At 40.4% G+C, this 15,563-nt stretch overlaps 1 protein-coding gene across 3 annotated transcripts in view; it reads right to left on the reverse strand.

Moving 5' to 3' along the window:
* The window catches only part of LHFPL3 (LHFPL tetraspan subfamily member 3), a 563,045-nt gene that overhangs the window by 167,610 nt on the left and 379,872 nt on the right, over positions 1 to 15,563 (reverse strand). For all 3 annotated transcript variants that reach the window (XM_025449378.3, XM_025449377.3, XM_025449376.3), the window contains exon 2: positions 3,414 to 3,650. In XM_025449378.3, coding sequence (XP_025305163.1) covers positions 3,414 to 3,650 — 237 coding nt within the window. The remainder of the gene's footprint in view (positions 1 to 3,413; positions 3,651 to 15,563) is intronic.

A 15,563-nucleotide genomic window follows, 5' to 3' on the forward strand; every position in this document is an offset into this window, starting at 1 on the left:
TAAAACTAGAAGATTGTAAAAGGTATGTTGTAGCATGTATAGTAATATAATGTATATCAGAACATATGAATGTTTTACACTTTTGAGCTAAGACTTGAGATATGGTATCATCTGCTCTAGGATACCAAAGGCATTATGGAATTAGCAAATTCTTTTAAAATTCTGTGAGTTAGATTGGCCTCTGTCTCATTGCATTACTCTGAAACCCAAAGGAGGCCTTGGCTACCAAGGGACAGACAAAGAATAGTGAAAAAAATAGTTTTAATAAGTGAAAAGTTATATTAATGTATCCAAACTGTAAAAGTACATATTTAAATATAATCAATTCTATATTTAGAAATCATCTCCACTTATCAGATCTCTCCTCCCCTAGGATTTATAGAAAGTAATAGTGATATAGTTTTGGTTATTGCATGCACTTGAAAGCAAACTACTGTTTAGTGAGATTGTTCATACACAAACATACAAAACCACTGACTGGTCCGCTCTCAAACAATCCAACTTTGGAAGTTTCAACACTGAACCAAGTGTTTAAATAATACCAAACCATAAATGCAATTTTGTATAGCTACTACAAGTGTTGTACCATTTCTCAGAAACATGTAGGTTTGATTACATTTTCGACAATTCCAGTCTGGTTTTATACAGGCCCTATCGTATGAGGATCTGAAATGTCTACACAATAGAGCTGCTGATACTTTCTCAGAATTCAGATAATCGAAAAGAATTTCGACTGTGAAATAAGAATGAAGCACAAATGAAATGTTCCTCAGCATGGCCTGATGCTCTCTGCTTCTTTACTGGATCCAATTTGATACAGATGAACTGCTATAGATTTGGGTCCTTCAGAACCAGATAGAAGAAACTATGGACTCATGCAAGTGTGATACAAGCAAACAAAGACGAGAAACACAGAAAAATCATGCCCAGATAGTCCTCAAACCTTACACTGGCTTCTTTTAAAAAAAATTTTATTTGGGAGACAGAGACAGAGACAAAGAGGGTGGAGGGTGAGGAGCAGAGGGAGAGGGGCAAGCAGACTCCTGGCTGAGCACGGAGCCTGACTTGGGGCTTGATTGCATGATGCTAAGACTATACTTTACCTAAAATCAAGAGTTGGACGTTTAACAGACTGAGCCACCCAGGCGTCCCTTTATTGGCCTCTTTTGACTTCCTTTCTCATCAACACTTTTACCAGGGCGTTGGAGTAGAAAACGACGCTTTTTAAAACGAAAACCTCAATGGAAGGGATCAGACATCAACATGCCAACTGAATCTAGTGGAAGACCCATTTTGAAAACTGTTGAGGGTTATCCTCTAATATTGTTGTTTCTTTCTGAAGCATGAATTCAGAATTGTTGTCACTCATATATGTGGAGAGAAGTTAGAATTCTCAATTGCCAACTTAAAAAAAAACTTCTTTTGTTATTTAAAAAGTTTTTTTTTTTTTAATTTCCTTATTTGGGGTCAAAGGATGTCTGGAAAGTTAAACACTGTCAATATACCTTTAAATTGTACAGTGAATAAATAGCACTCCAGTCCATCATTAGGTGGTGGTGGAAATCAACCAGTTGCAGAACAAAGCGGAGTTTTCTTTAATTTACTCCTTAGTGAAAAGTAACTTGTTCTAATATTGAGCTGTTCTTATTAACTTTGAAGCCAAGTTAGATCACAAAGTGGAAAAGGGCTCCAAATGAATAAGCGCATGTGAAAGCACTTTCGATCTGTAACAGGCTTCAGAAATTATAATGGTCATCTTCATATCATCCTTTTTATCTAGAAAAGACAACCATGAGAGGGAAATAATTGTGTTGTGTTTTGTCTCCTCGTGACAGATTTTTGTGTTTAGAATATTTAAAAATTATTTTATTTATTTAAATATTTTATTTATTTATTCATGACACACACACACACACGCACACACACACACAGAGGCAGAGACACAGGCAGAGGCAGAAGCAGGCTCCATGCAGGGGGCCTGATGTGGGACTTGATCCTGGGTCTCTAGGATCACGCCCTGGGCACTAAACCGCTGAGCCACCCAGGCTGCCCCTATTTATTTATTTTAGAGAGAAAGTGCGAGTGTGGGTAGAAGCAGAGGGGGAGGGAGAGGGACAAGCAGACTCCCCCCTGAGTGAGGAGCCTGACACAGGGGTTGATCCCATGACCCTGAGACCATGACCTGGGCCAAAACCAAGAGTCGGATGTTTAAATGACTGAGCCACCCACGTGCCCTGTGTTTAGAATATTTTGATGGAGCCAAGTAAACTAGTATGTGTTCTGTCCATAAATCAGGAAGATAAAAAGCTCAAGGATCACTGTACTTTCCCAGACCTTAATTTTCTCTCTTCATAGTTCACAGTTTACAGCATCAACAGCGATGGTCCAAATACAAAGCTTGCTACACTATCATTACATGTGACATTCCTGTAGACGCAAATACATATTTCTATCTGAGGCCTGTTGAACCACTGAAGAGTTTCTGAAGTTGGCAACTACTTGAAATCGTAAGTGAAATTTCATAATTCAAGGGTGGATTTAGTTTGAATTAGAAATAAACACTAGAAGCAGCAGCCACTCGACTGAAGGTGCTGATATAAATCCAAAGTATTGATGTTAAAAATAACATAAAGACAAAACAGTGAAATAAATCTAAATCTGCGACAGGGATGGTAAAATTCTATCCCCCAACAAGTGGTTTAAAAGTCTAGAAAGAAAAAGGAGATTCATCTTGAATAAAGACTGGCTACTTCTTATTGGCACAATAGAACATTTATGTGATCATTCACCAGCCAACTTCCTATTTTTTATTCTAGTTTGTGTTTCAGCAGACATTTTCTTTTTGAAAAGAAATATGAGAACTTTTCAATCACCCAGACAACACATTTAAAATTCAATTCATCAGGTAACTGTTGAAACCCCTAACTGTAATGACTTAGGGTCAATATTGTTCCTTCTCTCTGAGAGGAGTCTGAATTCAAAGAAAATGATTAGGAACAGTTTAATAAAGACATTTTTAGATAGTTTTATGAGATCCCCCGGGCATTTATTTCAATCCAGGAAAACAGCAGAAACACATGGAGAGGATGTACGCTCTATTTAACCATATAGACAAAATAAATAAATAAAAAATAAAAAATAAAAAAGCTGTATAATAGCTATTAACTTAGGGAAAAAGAAACTGAAAAAATGCATTTAAATAATGATAATAATAGACTTGGAGAGCCTTATAAAGGGAAATGTGAAAATCCTCTATTTCAATTGTGTCTATGGGAAATTTCTTGCATTGAGTCTATGGGAAAGCCTATGAACTTGACAGCATTAAAAGATGCAGCAAATTAGCCCCATAAGAGAAGCACTGGTACTTGATGTGCATGAGGCATCCAGATAAGAGTTCCCTAAAGCAATCTTACCTTTGTTTTCTGCCTTCAGTTCCTCTGCCATCAAGCTGTCTTGTCGGTTACCAAGCACAAATGCCAGAAACGAGAGGATCAGGGCATCCAAAATCCCAATAATAGCCAGGATGTACGCCCAGCGGACTGAACACGCCCCCAGAGTGTACTTGTCTGTCTTTTCTCCACACATCCGTTTTACTTCATCTGAATCCCAGCCATCAGGGAAAATCATACAGCCAAGCACAAGGCAGGCAGCTGAGAGAGAGAGAGAGAGAGAGAGAGAGAGAGAGAGAGAGAGAAGTAGTTAACATAAATGTTACTTTAGCAAATATTGGTTCTATGTGTCAAACCATTGCTTCAAATTCTTGCTTTAAGGAATAGCAAAGCTTACTACTGTCCTACCCTAAATATTTGTGTGTCGCCCCCCCCCCCTCCCCCGCCAGTTACTTAAAAGCAACCTAGTCCTGCAGCTCTGGGAACACTTTTTACTGCAAACCTGAACATTCTGAGAGAGGTTAAGGTATGTTGATCTAAAAGAAAATGCTAAAAAAAATTGAATTTTGGTGTGCATTTGCAGAAAGGCTTTCATTGCAAATAAGCCATAAGAAATCATAACACCGCAGAATGACAATTCAACACTGGCTTTGAAGAGCTCAACAGCAGCCAGATAAAGGATTAGGATAACATGGAAAATACCACAGTATATATTGACTTTGAGTCATAGTAAAAAATAATTTCATATTGCAACCTCCTACACACACACACACACACTAAAAAGTTTCTTGAAACTATACTTAGCAAATGCAGTGCACCCTGATATTTTCTTTTCTATTTCATTTCTAAAAAGGCTGAAAAACACTGCAACATGGTGTGGTACCAGAGTTTTTTTAATGGAAATTCAGGAATGGAAGCAGAATGCTTATATTATGTCTCCCAAATATCACTATGGGAATCCTATGAACACTATTTATAGAATACGTCACTTAGCAGATGAAAGGTGGTAAGTGACTATTTGTTCCCACTCTCTATTTAATTATTTAGGGGTAAAGGAGGATAGTTTTAAGTTATATAGGGCTTTCTGAACAGGTGTCTTCATGAATTCACTAATTTGTTAATTCATTCACTCATTAATTCAACAGCTACATATCGATTATCTCCTATGGAGTGCCAGACACAGTTCTCATTGCTAGAGATACAGCAATCAAGAAAAGAGACATAGTTTATATTATGTTTTAGAAGGGAAAGAGGCAAAAAAAATGAGTAACATACAAATAAAATAGTTGGAGGCTGAAGTACTACATAGGAAAAGAAACAAAAGGCTCTGATAAAGAATAACGGTATGGCCTCTTGAGAGGGTGACATTTAAGCTAAGACCAGAAATGGACAGGGCCCTAGACCTGTGAAATTGATGGAAAAGATGTTCTAGGCAACAGCATGTGCAAAGGCCCCAGGGTTGGAAGGAGGCCTGGGGTATTTGAGGATTGACCAGGAGATCAGTGATGGGATGCTCTGAGAACGTGGTCATGTTGAGGTTGCAAGGGAAGCAGGCGTGAGGCATCCAGGCAGGTTATGGTTTCCAGGGCATGTCACTTAGGAAGACTCTGATGGCACAACCAACTTAGAGCTGTGTGATGGTCAGGGCCAAACAATTCCTGAAGCTGGCAAGCTGCTACCTCTTGAACAAGCCAGCAGTGGACACCTAATTTCCTTTTTTAACAGGAGCATGACTCTACAAGGCAGGCGTGGAGGACACAGAGACCAAGAGGGGTGACACATAGGAAGACTGCCTGGGAGAACTTAGATGTAGGGTCCCTTGTTATTTTACAGAATAGCATTTTACAACTTTGGGTCATACATGGTTCTTCTTTCCTTTGCCCCACAGCCCAACTATAGCCATGCTTTTCTCATCTACGTGTGCAATATCTCTGCATAGGGACGTGTCATGGACGCTCCTCTACTTTATGCCTCATTATGTCTCAAAAGGAACTCTAACTTCCCTCTGCCTTCAGTTCACCTCACTCTAATCTCTAATCCAGATCACCTATGACCACAGAGACCATCATGCTCCAAACCTTTGGTGGCTCCTTGCTGGTACTGAAGAACATGTAGACATCTTAGGTATCCAAAGGCTTCATGACCCAGCCCCCACTTATCTTTCCCAGTCCCCTTCCCTTTTATTTATTTTTAAAAGATTTTATTTATTTATTCATGAGAGACACAGAGAGAGAGAGGCAGAGACACAGGCAGAGGGAGAGGCAGGCTCCTTGCTGACAGCCCGATGTGGGACTCCATCCCCAGACCCGGGGATCATGCCCTGAGCCGAAGGCAGACTCTCAATCGCTGAGCCACTTAGTCATCCCCCCCCTTCCCTTTTAGATGCTCCATTTCACTTGGGTTGAGCTGCATCTGACTCCCCATCTATGCACCAAGTCTTTGGATCATTTTCTTTTTTCTTCTGCCTTGATTACTTGCCACCATTGTCCTAAATGTTCCACTCTTAAATATCTTTCAACCATCAAGTCAAATGTAACACCCTCCACAAAGCAATTCATCTTGAATTCTTCTTGACCTACAATATTGCCCTTCTCAGAACCCCTGTAGCTTCTTACTGTATCTACCTTAAAGTCCTTTTAGCTTTTTACATTTGTTATTTATTTATAAGTATTTCAATTAACAAACTGTAAGCTTTCTGAGGAAGGAAGCTTTGGTAAGTTGCTATACTCATAGCACCTAAAACAATGTTTTGTAGATAGTTGGCATTAGAATACTTTTGAAAGGGAAAGTAAAATGAATGAATAAATGAATTCTAACACCTAGACAGTATACTCTGAAATACAGCTTAGAGAAGTCAATATCACAACTACCCAAGGTCACAAACCTAAAGATTCATCTTTAAATGGTGACATTCAACAGAGACATTTTTTTTATGATCAGACCACAGATTACAAGTACTAGGGAGAATAATTAGAAAAAAGTAGATGATTTAAAAATATTTCAAATTCCCACTCCTTTATTGCCTAGCACTCAAAGCAACATCCTCTCCAAGACCTTTCTAACAATAATGATCTGTGTGATTTTTAAAAATGTGATTTCCATTAGCAAAAAATAACTTTATTTGGGAAGACACACAAGATGCTTGAATCCGAACCATAGTTGAGAAAAATCTCCTCTGAAAACCTTATGTTACTTGGAAGATTTAAAAAATATTCTAAATGCCATTTTATACATTAATGTTTATGAGAAAATTACTTTCTTATATAGAAAAAAGAAAACCAATTTTTCCCCTTTATGAATGGGAATAACTTGGAGAAGGAAACTACCTATAGCTCTAGCAAAACTTAATAGGAATCACCAAGTGACACAGTTTGGGCAGGTTATTGGCCATTGCACGACAACCTCACTGGAATAGGAGGTTTGTAAAATGGTGACATCAACAAAGACATCTTTTCTCAAGGTCTTTCTTGGTACAATTGTGCTTCATTTTATGTAATGACTGTTTTGCTCCAAATTACAAAAATAGAATTTTTGAAGTGCAATTCTTGTTTTGATAAGCTAAGGGAGTAGCTATTTAGAGAAATCTTTTTTTTTTTTTAAGATTTTATTTATTTATTCATGAGACACAGAGAATGAGGCAGAGACACAGGCAGAGGGAGAAGCAGGCTCTGTGCAGGGAGCCCGATGTGGGACTCGATCCAGGGACCCCAGGATCACACCCCAGGCTGAAGGTGGTGCTAAACCACTGAGCCACCCGGGCTGCCCTATTCAGAGAAATCTTAAGATAAAAACCTAGGCTAAAGGGGTCGGGCTCTCGCTTCCTAGGGAAAATGTTTAAGTTGCCGCCCCCAACCCCCTGAAGTAAGGGTACTTCACTCTAGGTATCCTGTAGGCCGTAAGGCACCGGAATGCGTCCTGGATACCCCACCCACTTCTTGTTGGCTTTCTCTTAATTTAGAAAAAGACCAAATATTTCACCATATCTGTTTTGAAAACTGAAGGCCATATAATAGAATAATAAAAGTGAAGCTCAATTGCATTTAAAAACTTTGAAAACTTTGTAAGTGAAATCTGTGATTAAAATCCAATTTTTAGGGACGCCTGGGTGGCTCTGCGGTTGGGTGTCTGCCTTTGGCTCAGGCCATGATCCCGGAGACCCGGGGTTGAGTCCCACGTTGGGCTCCCAGCATGGAGCCTGCTTCTCCCTCTGCCTGTGTCTCTGCCTCTCTCTCTCTCTCTCTCTCTCTCTGGGTCTCTCGTGAATGAATAATAAAAAAAAACCTTTAAAAATCCAATTTTTAGGGGCACCTGGGTGGCTTAGTCAGTTAACTGTCTGCCTTTGGCTCAGGTCCTGATCCCAGGGTCCTGGGATTGAGCCTCGTATTGGGCTCCCTGCTCAGTGGGCAGTCTGCTTCTCCCTCTCCCCTTGCTCATGCTCTCTTTTTATCTCTCAAAGAAATAAATCTTTAAAAAACTAAAATCCAATTTTTAAATAAATAAATCCAATCCTTTTTTAAAAAAAAAATCCTATCCTTTTGAAAACTGTGCTTCTAGATGGCCATTACATAACAAAAATTTTAGTTTCTGATAATGTATTATCAAAATATACATTTTTCTTCTCCCTCCATCCAAACTTCCCCTACTTGGCTCTTTTAGTTTTGAAATGCGAAGTCCCCCAAAAGTTATAATGTATTTAAGATTAACTGAAGCCATTAAAATAGTTTAGGCCCTGTTAGTTTCTTTGGAAAGGTATTATTATGTTCTGTGTTGATGCTTGAGTGCTATAATAAATTCTGTTTTCTGGCATCCTATTAACCAGAACCTTACTAACCTGTATAATGTGTATAGCCGGTGCAAACCAACAGCTGTTCCTAATCCTAAGTACCTGCAAGATCCTAGCCGAAGGTCTCAATGAAAAATTAAATAATATTCCTCTTGGTTTTATAATTATTTCTAATTCTTTACAAATCGATCATCCTAGAAGATGTAGCAGCATCCCTATACTAAACATTAGAGTACACAAGGCACTGGAACATTTGATTAATTTGGATGCGCTACTTCCTGACCGTGGGGGATACGTGGAGAATTAGTTCCGACTGGACTATTCTCCCCAGATGGGTTTCTTATTAGAATGTCACCTAGGAAATGACTGACTGACTTAGGGCTATGTATTCCTTCATTTCATCAGCAGGTTTTCTGGAAGTATATCAGAGAACATGTTGAATGTTAAAGAGCTCACAAGCTGGAGGGGAGCAGAGAAAGATGATGGAAGGAGACCCGGGCCCTTACTGTATATTGTCATGACATCTTCTAAGTTAGAACACACAATAAAGGTGTCCTTGTGAGGACAGGACTGTTGATTTCGATTTTAGGCATATCCCAAATGGTTAGGAACCTTTCACATTCTAAAAGAACCCTCTGTCTAAAGGACGCTGATGCCCACAGTGGGTTCTTCTGAAGTAGCACACAAACAACTAGTGGCTCCCTAGAGCCACTAATTGCTCTGGCAGTTTTCTGGCCAAAGAGCTGAATGTAAGCTCTGTGAAGGAAACGTCCTTAGAAAAAGCCACAAATGTTTTTAATTGGGTCTTTCTGCAAAGGAAAATTAAGCAAGATGAGAAAAGCAATGGATGGGGAGGGGGGCGGTAAGGCTATGATTTGGGTCACAGGGGCATGTGGATCCTGCTGGTCCAACTCTCCTAACCTTTTAACCCTGGGGACCTGAGAATGGCTTATTTTTCAGACAGAAGAGGAAGCCTAAATTCATTCTTTAAAAAGTCTACGCACTGTTGCACAAAAAGCATGATAAATTGCCTCGTGTTGCTGAGGCACTCACGGGGAACCTGCTGAAAAAACGAACCTGCATTCACTTCACTCTATCAATTATTCAGGTGTGCGGTAATGGAAGGAACTGATGCCAGCAGAGCCGCTGTGCCCTGCGAGGGGACCCTCACGCGACTGCCACTCTGAACACCTGGGGAAGGGACGCCTGCATTCCCACAGCTTCTTCACTAGCACACGGCCAACCGGAGCTGCAGGATTTCTCCATCTGGAGAAGGGGTGGTACTGATACCTCAGTTTACCTCTGGACAACTGAGCTGCTAGGTAACCCAGGACAGGAACTACTGTGAGTTAGAGTCTGCTGGGGAAAACAAAGGGGCTCCTGATAAATTTTTGTTTTAAACCCAGTCTAATTTTATGAGCATTTAACTTGAGGTCATAGCACAAAAAGTACAAAATCCCTTAGAAAGTGTGTGTGTGGGGGGGAGACGGTGTAAATAAACCCTGGGCTCTCAGAAGACAGAGGAGTCAGGGTGTGTATGATGATGATAAAAGCTCCTCTAACGCTGCCTGGGTGCTCAGCTCTAATTGCCCGAGCGCAGGCCATACATCTATCTGAACCTTGTGCTGAATCAGCCGCGTGGCCCTGGGCACAGCTGAAAGGAGATCATCAGGAGTCTGCCCACACATGCACTTAGGAGCCACACAGCGGAGACAAAGCTTTCTAGAATATGATGCCAGACAAGAGGAAAAACAGTTCACGGTACAACATCACTTGCTAATTTACCCAAATGTTGAGACTTAATAGCCAAGTAGAACACAATTCAGAAGTTAGGATTGAAAAACACAATGCAGTCCTGATCTCTAGAATGTTCACTAGACAGCTTTTGATATGTATCTTAGATCCAATCAAATTTCTCAAGCTCTTGATAGTGACATAGTTAATAGTAATAACACACATTGTAATAATAGCTAGTAATTATTGACACTTGCCACGAGTGGGGTCCACGACACATGGTTCACTTAATTCTCAAAGCCAAGAGAAACATGCAAGCACTTGCTCCTGGCTTTTCTAATTTCCACAAAGCAGGGTTTTTCCTAAAATACCCTTGGCCCCATCCCATACCTTACTCCTCTCTATGGAGATGGAGTGATTTCCCCAAGGAAAAAAATTTTTTTAAAGATTTTATTTATTTATTCATGAGACACACACACACACACACACACACACACAGAGAGGCAGAGACACAGGCAGAGGGAGAAGCAGGCTCCATGCAGGGAGCCCAATGTGGGACTTGATCCCAGGACTCCAGGATCACACTCTGAGCCAAAGGCAGACGCTCAACCACTGAGCCACCCAGGTGTCCCTTCCCCAAGGGAAATCTGAGCATGCCAGCCCAGCCCTCTCCTGACCTTACCTTGGGAGCTGTTTGCCTACACGGGGCCTGTGTCCCACTCTTCTGGGCTGGGGATCTAACGTGGGGCAGGCTTGATTTTCCAGTGCTGTCTAGGAGTAGGAAAGTAAGTAGGCCTAATTTTGAGGTAGCAATTTAGGAAGTCCTTTTGGCTGAGAGACCCAGGGCCATTTCTTCAACCTAATCTTTCTCATAATAAAGGAGATATTTTGGTTTCCTGCTGCCAGTTCTTCTCTCTCTCTGTGGGTTCAGAGCTTAGGAGGATTTCCCAGTTTGGGAGATGAAGTCTTTAATTAGAGTACCAGGATGGTTGGGTTGGGGCAAGCACCTCTTCTTCTTCTTCTTCTTCTTCTTTTTTAAAAGATTTTATTTATTTATTTATTTATTTATTTATTTATTTATTTATTTATTTATTTGAGAGAGAGAGAGAGAGAGAGAGAGAGAGAGAGAGAGAGAGAGATGCAGAGACCCAGGCAGAGGGAGAAGCAGGCTCCATGCAGGGAGCCTGATGTGGGATTCGATCCTGAGACTTGGGGATCACGCTCTGAGCCAAAGGCAGATGCTCAATAGCTGAGCCATTCAGGTGTTCCAAGGGTGAGCACCTCTTCTAGGTGGCAGATGGCTGGGTTGTATCCTCACAGGGTGGAAAGAAAGCTAGCATGCTCTCTGCCCCTTCTATGTAGGCACTAATCACTCATGGAGGCCCCATGCACACGACCTAATTACCTTCTAAAGGCCCCACCTCCTCATACCATCATCACGCTGGGATTAGAATTTCAACCTATGAATCTCAGGGAGACATAAAAATCCAGTCCATTGCAGAGAGGGGACAGAGGACTTTCATTGCTTCTCAGTCAGCCCCAACATTATTTTCTGTTTTACATCTGAGTTAGCTGAGGCACAGAACTTTCAGAGCTTGCTGAAGATTGTACAAAGCCCAAGAATAGGACAACTAGATTTGAATCAGACAGTCTAGTTTTGGAATCTATGCTTTTAACACCAACTATGCTATTACCCTTTCCTTATCAACAATAATCATGCACGAAAAATCACTTTAGAATATTGGTTTTAGTCCTAAGAACACTTTCAGAATCTTGGCAGAGCTTAGCATGGTGTTTCTAATTAGACATTTATTCTCTGAGTTACAAGAGCTCCTACTAAAATGATACTTAGAAACTGTGCTTTTATATGTATAAATATTTCCTTTGTTTACACTACTATTCACCTAATCAGTATTTCATCTTACATGTAGTGCCAAGATCATTAGGGTAATTATAATGTCTACATGGGTGGAATGGGAATTAATGAGATTTTACTACATAAATGCACATATATTTGGATTTATACACATTTCACAAGAAAATCCACCCTGATTTTTTGGCTTGATATTTTGGCTTGATATTTTAAGTTGCCTATGTGTCAGCCAAACATTCTTGTATGCTCTTTAATGGTATATATTCCTTTTGAGATTATATATGTAAATATTTATGTCTATGAATATATATGCACCTCCTTAATTTATACATGGTTACTTGTATGTAAGATAATATCTGCTTTGGGTAAAAATAAAGATATGAATCAATTAGGTTCTGTATAAGTTTTTGGGTAACTTGTCTGGATTTTAATAGACACGTTGTTTTAATGAACCCTTTGATAGACATAACTGAAGGTGCTGGCAGGTCACAAACATGTCTGATAATTGTTTTCGGGTGCTTGTTTGCAGGAGAGTCCTTGAATCAGGCAACATTTTCATGTGCTAAAATCTACGCTGCATTTCAGCTACAGGACCTGAGAAGAGATTATCTTTCTCCATGGCCATATGAACAGAATCCTTTGTAGTGCACGTATCACCATTCTCTCAGCAAAATCCGCTCAAGCCAGGATAACACCGAAAGCAAAGCACCACAGACTAATAATTACCCAGCCTGCAGTTTTCCATGTGGCTTGTCATGCCACGGCTATTTTATCTCTAAAACAAGGAGGCCAGTGGAGATCATTGAATGTTACCTCCTATTTACCTTGAGTTAATCATATTCAGGAATAAATCCATACTTATTTGATGCTCCATATGTACCCATATTATGGGAAAGGATGAGCTTGTAAAAATGCTTCACAAACTGACCCAGTGTCTTCCTGCACAGCACGTGGACAGAGGGTGGCACACTCGCTCTCTGTCCTGATTCACCATGGGACTCTGGGAAAATCACTGTTGGCTGCAATTGGACAAGGTCAGGGATCTCATGCCAATCTGGCTGCCAGTATTTCATTTCTCAGTACAAGGGGTAACTTGAGAAGCAACTAAATGCCTTCCCAGGGAGGATGAGCTCTGTGAAGTCTGCTGGACCCCCTGGAAGCAGAGCACCCATTTCTACACACTTCCCTGAAAGAGAATTTGGCACCAGTACAGTGTTATGGTGGCGAGCTTTTCTTTGACACAGCTTGCTCACCTTTTTATGTCGTTTTAAAAAAAGATTTTATTTATTAATTTGATACAGAGAGAGAACAAGCAGGGGGAGCAGCAGGCGGAGGGAGAGGAAGAAGCAGACTCCCCGCTGAGCAGGGAGCCCGATATGGGGCTCCATCCCAGGACTCTGGGATCACGACCTGAGCTGAAGGCAGGTGTTTAACTGACTAAGCACCCTGGTGCCCAGTTTATGTTTTTTTTTTTTTTAATTTTAGTGCAGTTGACAATATTATATTAGTTTCAAGGATACATAGTGATTCGCCCTTTATGTACATTAGAAAAATGCTCACCATGACGAGTGTAACTACTATCTGTCACTATATGTAGATATTACAATATTATTGACTATATTCCTTATACTGTACCTTATATCGCCATGACTTACTTATTTTCTAAGTGGAAGTTTGTACCTCTTAATCCCCTTTCCCTATTTTGCCCATCCTCCCCCACCACCAACTCCATTCTGGCAACGACCAATTTGTTCTCCGTATTTACGAGTTCGTTTGCGCACTTTTGATTTAATTCTCCTGAAGTAACATTTTAATGCTTTAGAAACTTCAAATGGCAAAAATTGATTGTTGAAAGGAAACTGGAAAAACTAACTATTGCATGCTAAAAATGTCAGAAGCAGAACCAAGCTCAAGAAAGGCGAATGCTCCTCCATCCTTTGTAAGGAAGGATCTCACTTTCAAGGGATTATCAGATAGACACATTTATACATTTCTAACAGACTCCCAGGCTGTGCTTTTTTCACAGTTTAGCTGATTTTCTAGCTATCTATCTGTCTGTCTGCCTGGCTGCCCATCTATCTTTATCTACGTATCCCTCTGCACCAGTTCTGGTCCTTACACAGTTAAAGAACAGTTGTATAGGCTATAGAGCGCTGTCATTCTCTTCGCAGAAAGGACTCATAATATCATTCAGAACAGACATGATCAAGACCAGATACTGAATTATTTTTCCACCACATTGAAAAGGGCAGAGCAGCATGATGGGGCTCTGGGTAACAATCTTCAAGCTGACTGTTCCTTATGTCTATTCTGCTTCTCTTCAGCGTCACTTCCTCCCTCCCATCCCCTCATTCCTTGGATGCTTAAGATCAAGGTTATATGGACTCAGAGGAACTGATTTATGACATTTAAAACAAAAAAATATATAAAGAAAAGTACAACTGTGGCAAATTGTTTAAATCCCCCACCCCCCCTTTTTTTTTCTTATTTCTTGCTCCTTTTTCCCCATCAGATTTTCCTTAAAGTGTGTTTTTAGGCTTCCATTCTCTTTGCTGTCCCTTCAAAACAAATTATGCAGACTTTGGAAAATAAATAATTTGAGATATATTAGGCTTTGACCGATCGATGGCAAGATCTTCTGGTAATTTATGTATTTATTGCTGCTGCTTTAGAACAAGAAACTCCCCAGAGAAACTGAATTGGAATTGGCAGTAGGTATCAAAAAAAGTGTAGGACAAAAACCAGGTCAAAAAAGGGTAAAAGAAGTCAGTGTGTTAAATGTTCTGTCAAAAAATTTTCACACATCTTTCAACTTCAAATTCTGAAAGCAGTAGCCAAAAGTTTATAGATAAAACCTTGACCAGTGTGACATTTGAACAATGCTTGAATCAGAACAATGACTTCCCTTGACTAAAATGAAATTTAACCCAGTCTTAACCCACCAGTGAAATGTGCACAAGGTGGTTTTGCTTTGAACTCAGGTGCTACACAGTGGCCTCCGGCAGGGCTGAGAGTAAATTCTAGAGCCTGAGGAGGAGCTTGAGCTTTTGCTCTCTGCCCTTGGGGATATTTCCTCCCCACAGGGCTCTGTCTTTCACCCCTTATCCACAGGGTCCGGGTTCCTTCTGGGAATACAAAAGATCTGTTGTGATTCATTTGCTACTCTCCCATCTGAGGCTAGGGTTTGCTGATGGAATTGTAGTACTGGGATGATCTAAGGCATTTTAAGTTCTGGGGTGAATTACTGATAGACTCCACTAGTTAGAAACATTTAATAAAGTGATAGGATGGTGCACTTGTTCCAATATATTTCACTAAAGAATTTCCTTGTTCTTCTTTTATTTATATATTTTTACTACTATCTCAATCTAGACACAGTACCAGTTACCTGTTTGCCCAGACAGAGTAGGAGATACTAGTTCTTGTTGAACACATATATGACCTGCGCAGAGCTTAACATTTCTGAATGGATACTGAGAACAGTCTAAAATAGCCATCATCCAGGCTTGGTCTTGGGTCTGGTCCCTATCTTTACTTGTGCCCAGCTCAGGGGAGTCAAGAGAAGATGAATACACGTTCTCCACCCTGCAACACTGCCTGCTGCCCCTCTCCAAGGCCTCGTTTGTAGTTCTTCAAAGAGAAGTCAACTTATTTTTAAAGATTTATTTATTTATTTATTTATTTATTTATTTATTTATTTAAGAGAGAGAGAGAGAGACAGGAGAGAGGAGAGAGTGCATGAGTGGGTTGAGGGAGAGGCAGACTCTGCTGAGCAGGGAGCCTG

The sequence above is a fragment of the Canis lupus genome, chromosome 18 (assembly GCF_003254725.2).
Source record: "Canis lupus dingo isolate Sandy chromosome 18, ASM325472v2, whole genome shotgun sequence".
Lineage (NCBI taxonomy): Eukaryota > Metazoa > Chordata > Mammalia > Carnivora > Canidae > Canis > Canis lupus.